Genomic DNA, 4,230 nt, shown 5'->3' on the forward strand with positions numbered 1-4,230 from the left:
AAATATGGCAGTAGTACTTTTAATACAGATCTAAGTCAGCAGCCTTCCGTGTGAAGGAATATCGAAAAGTTTTAAAAGAAGCTACACAAAAAAGCTCCTTACTTAGGAAAAAGTCCTTATGTAGAGGAAAGCTTAAACGACATAAAGATATTGCATAAGAACCATCAAACAACTTACTCTTTCTGTGGATCCTGGCTTTGTTAGAAGTTTTGTTTTGTTCATTATAGGGGGTTTTATTGGCATTAATTTGATGTTTTAAAGGTTGACATTACAATATTACTGATCTTGATGATTGAGTTTAAATTTAAGGAACCCTTAAATTTTGTGCTCGAAATCAGTGGTTGACTCGTCTCTCTGTTGGCATAGCTCTGGTGTTCACAGTTTACAGGGGAAAGGATTTTAATGCAGCTGCACATTTATTGCAAAAGCAAGAAAAATCAAAATTATGTTGTGTAATTGAGGAGATTTGGAAATTACTAGACTAAAAAACTGAATATTACTAAGAAGTAAATGAAATACAGAAGTCACAATACATTAATAAATGTTATTTTAAAAATATTTTGTATTATTGCCATTCTCTGTATTTTTTTAATGCAATACAAAATTGTGTGAAAATCACAAACAATCACCCACAATATCCCGCCCAAGAAAGAACCCACAGACCAGCAGCCCACAAGACAATACAATGGATGGGAGCAGCTTCCATTACTTTCAAGGGAGATTTGAGCTCTCTGGGAAGAGCAGACAGTATCCAGCAGATGCATTGGAGCCCCAACCTGGCATTGGAGATGTCAAGGACATTGAAAAAGCAAGAAAGTCTATGCTAGACCCAGCACACAGATCTCATTTTCACCTTACAACCCCAAGCTTAGTATTTTTGTGTTTTATATTTGATGGATTACGCAAGGCACTACTCAGTGTTGGTGTGAGCAAAAGGTCTAATATTGTGATTGGGAATGAGAACAAGGAAACAGATGCTCTTTATGCTAGCAAATTCGAAGATGTTATGCCTAACTTCACTGCCCTTGAGATGTCATCAATTCTCCGTCACTGCTGTGATCTTCTGATAGGCGTTGCTGCTGGATCGAGTGACCCGATATGCACCAACAGCCTCCAAGTACAGAGACAATTGAAGGCAATGATGATATCCATTGGAAGACATTTGCATGGTAAAAGTGCTGATTTATTAATTAACTATAATGCAGGGCCAGCTATATATTGGATCAACTCAAGACCATGGGTTGGAGGATTAATGTTCACATTTCTATTCGGAGAATTTGAATCCCTGCATGTGAGCTACTTGATCAAGTTAAAGTAGTTGCCAGCAAAGCACAGATGACGACCTACTACACTGTGGGAATGTTCCTGGATCAGTGCATGGATGGTTCCATTGCTTTACCTGCTGTTGTGTCTGAGATTCCAGTTTTTGAGCAGAAGAAAGCACTGGTTAAAAGGGCACTTGGAGATTTCTTTGAATTTGGGGGTGTACTTCGCCACCCTGTTATTGGGGAGCTATCACCACGAATGTTCCCAAACCTAGCAACAGCAGCAAACTACTGGGCCAAAAGAAGGAATCCCACATTTTCTGGATTTGAAGCCCTTTACTTTATACCAGGATCAACTATTACACTCCCTCTAGTTTGAATGACATCTGCTCGGAAAATCTCCAGAGGAAGTGACATGGATCCATATACACTTAACATCCTTCGCGGGTACGGGAGTTCAGGATTTGACTAACAAATACGTGAACTAATCCTTGTATTTACATATAAAAAGAAATTATGTGAAAATCACATTCTAAAATTATCTGAGTGTTACCTATTGTTTTCAATCTTGGTCTGATATGTCTCTGACATCTATTGTAACTTCTCTATAATCTTTTATTTATTTCTTTAAAAGAATCCATCCAATATTCTGTGGCCACTGAAAGATGTGATCTCCAAAGTCTTTTTAAGTACTGGAGGCTAAGAATATGCTTTGACATGTGGTAGAATTTTGAAATAATTGAAATGTTTTCTGTAGTCACATGCGTTTTTAAATTTTATTCTTTATAGATAAGGCCCAGATCGTTTTTAAGATTATTGTATTTCTTCTCTAATTTGTCTTGATGATTTTTTATAATTATGTTGAAATAAATCTGATGCATTATTTATCCTAGCACAATTTTTTGTTATAGTTCTGGTGTTCTCCTGTACCTCTGTTCATTTCAGGAGATCTCTTTTATGGAATGAGTTATTATCTTTTCTTAAATCAAAATGTAATCATTAAGTCAGTGCAAGGATCTGGCTATTTTAATGGATCTTGTAGTGTAGTCATATCTGAGCATTTACATATTGAAATACATGGTGTGAATTATTTTCCTTTTAGTTCTCTGTTAAACTGTTGAGATGCTATTTTCATTTCTAAAACATTGTTTATGTAGTTAGATTATATCACCCAGGAATTTCATTCCCAAATATGTAATGGATTATGTTTCCAAAGGTGGCCATAGCAATATCTCCCATTCCACATCTATTTTCTTTCTGCAGACCAAGCCAGGTGTGCGGTGGCGCGATCTCTGCTCACTGCAACTTCCGCCTCCCAGGCTCAAGCGATTCTCGCGCTTCAGTCTCCCAAAAAGCTGGGACTACAGACGCACGCCCAGCTAATTTTTTGTATTGCCCAGGTTGGTCTCGAACTCCTCGGCCTCCCAAAGTGCTGGGATTACAGGTGTGATCCACCGCGCCCGCCCCACATGTACATCGAATATAACCGCCATTTCAACATCAAGAGGTGGGATCTGTTTTCCCTTTCCTTGAATGTGGGCTGGTCCTGTGACCTGTTTTGGCAATAGAATGCAGTGAAATAATGTTGTGTAAGTTTGGGGCTTGGCCTTAAGAGGCTTGCAGCTTCCACCTTTGCTTCCAGGAATGCTCTTTCTTTGAACCTTGCTGCCATGCTACCAGGAAGCCCAAGAAGCCACATGAGAGGTTGACCTGAAGAAAAGGGTGGTCCTAGGCCAGCAGCCCCAGCTGAGCTCTGGATTAGCAGCCAGTGCCAGCTCAGTTATGTGAGTGAGGCCACTTTGACTTCTTAGGGGCCCAGAGCCCCAGCTGCTGTTACTTTGTCAAGCAGAACTGCCCAGTCAACCCACAGAATCATGAGAAGTCATATATTGCTGTTTAGGATGGTTTATTTCACTCGGTAGATAAAATAGGCTATCAAAGGGAGTCATTACAGCATAATCCTTATAAAAAAGAGTTGTTAAATCAGACATTGTTGAGAACCACTGTCACAGACAGTAAACACGTTCCCCTTATGACTTTTAAAAGATTCAACAACTTGCCAAGATTTTCTTTCCCTAACAATAGATGACTTGGATTAAAAACCAGTCAGTTCCCAGATTTAAAAAGACAACCAATAAGGCAGAAACTTGCTACATCAATTTCTGAATTTTTATTATTCTCTCTCATTTTAAGAGGGAAATTCATTATTTTCTATTGGAGGGTAAAAAACGTGGCTAGAGTTAGCTGTGAGACAGTGGTTGCCATCGTATGAGTCAAAACCTGGTGAAATTTCTCCAACTCTATGCTTACCAATCATTGTGTGCTAATTCTCAAATGTATACAGATGTCGTTATGATTAGAAAAATACAAATTCACTCAAAAGCACCACTAATTTTATAGTTTCTTTTTTGGTCATTATATAATTTTCAGTTGTGGAGGGATCTGAACATTAAAACAGAGTTCTCATACTTGAAATATTGGGAAACCCACTGCTGGAGGTCCCTAAATCCAGCTGCTAATGGATTTGTAGCTGCTAGTATTCCTTCAGATGAATCACTCTCTTCTCTCTATTTGGTTTCTGGATCTTGAAATCATTTGGTTTCTCACAGTAAACTGAACAATGGACTAGGAAAAGAAATTCCATAGAAAAGTTAGATTAGAACTTTTAGTGGCATTTTGTAGGGCAACATAGACTTTCATTAACCATCATGAAGGAATTGCCTCATGGAGCCATTTTTAGAAAGCACAGACTTTTGTCTGTGGTTTCTGGGTTGGTGGAGGTCACTGTGTTGGTGGAGATACAAGTAACTGGGAGTAAATGGAAAAGCTAGTGGTTGTACACGAATGAATAAAAATTCATAGTAATTTATGGTATTTGAATTGAATGCTGTACACAAATAAGGATATATTCTGGAAGTCCTAAGTCAGGAAATGATGTTTATTGAATCTGAACATACCTTTAAGT

At 38.3% G+C, this 4,230-nt stretch overlaps 1 protein-coding gene across 1 annotated transcript; it reads left to right on the forward strand.

Annotated features, from left to right (window-relative positions):
* Nucleotides 1-607: 607 nt before the first annotated feature.
* EBLN1 (endogenous Bornavirus like nucleoprotein 1) lies at nucleotides 608-1,737 on the forward strand (the record flags this gene model as incomplete). Its single annotated transcript, XM_025395517.1, is given in 2 exon segments — nucleotides 608-1,280; nucleotides 1,283-1,737. Coding segments are annotated over 2 exon segments (1,128 nt in total), but the record flags the coding sequence as incomplete, so codon positions are not given.
* Between the last annotated feature and the right edge of the window lie 2,493 nt (nucleotides 1,738-4,230).

Source organism: Theropithecus gelada, chromosome 9, assembly GCF_003255815.1.
Source record: "Theropithecus gelada isolate Dixy chromosome 9, Tgel_1.0, whole genome shotgun sequence".
NCBI classification, from domain to species: Eukaryota; Metazoa; Chordata; class Mammalia; order Primates; family Cercopithecidae; genus Theropithecus; species Theropithecus gelada.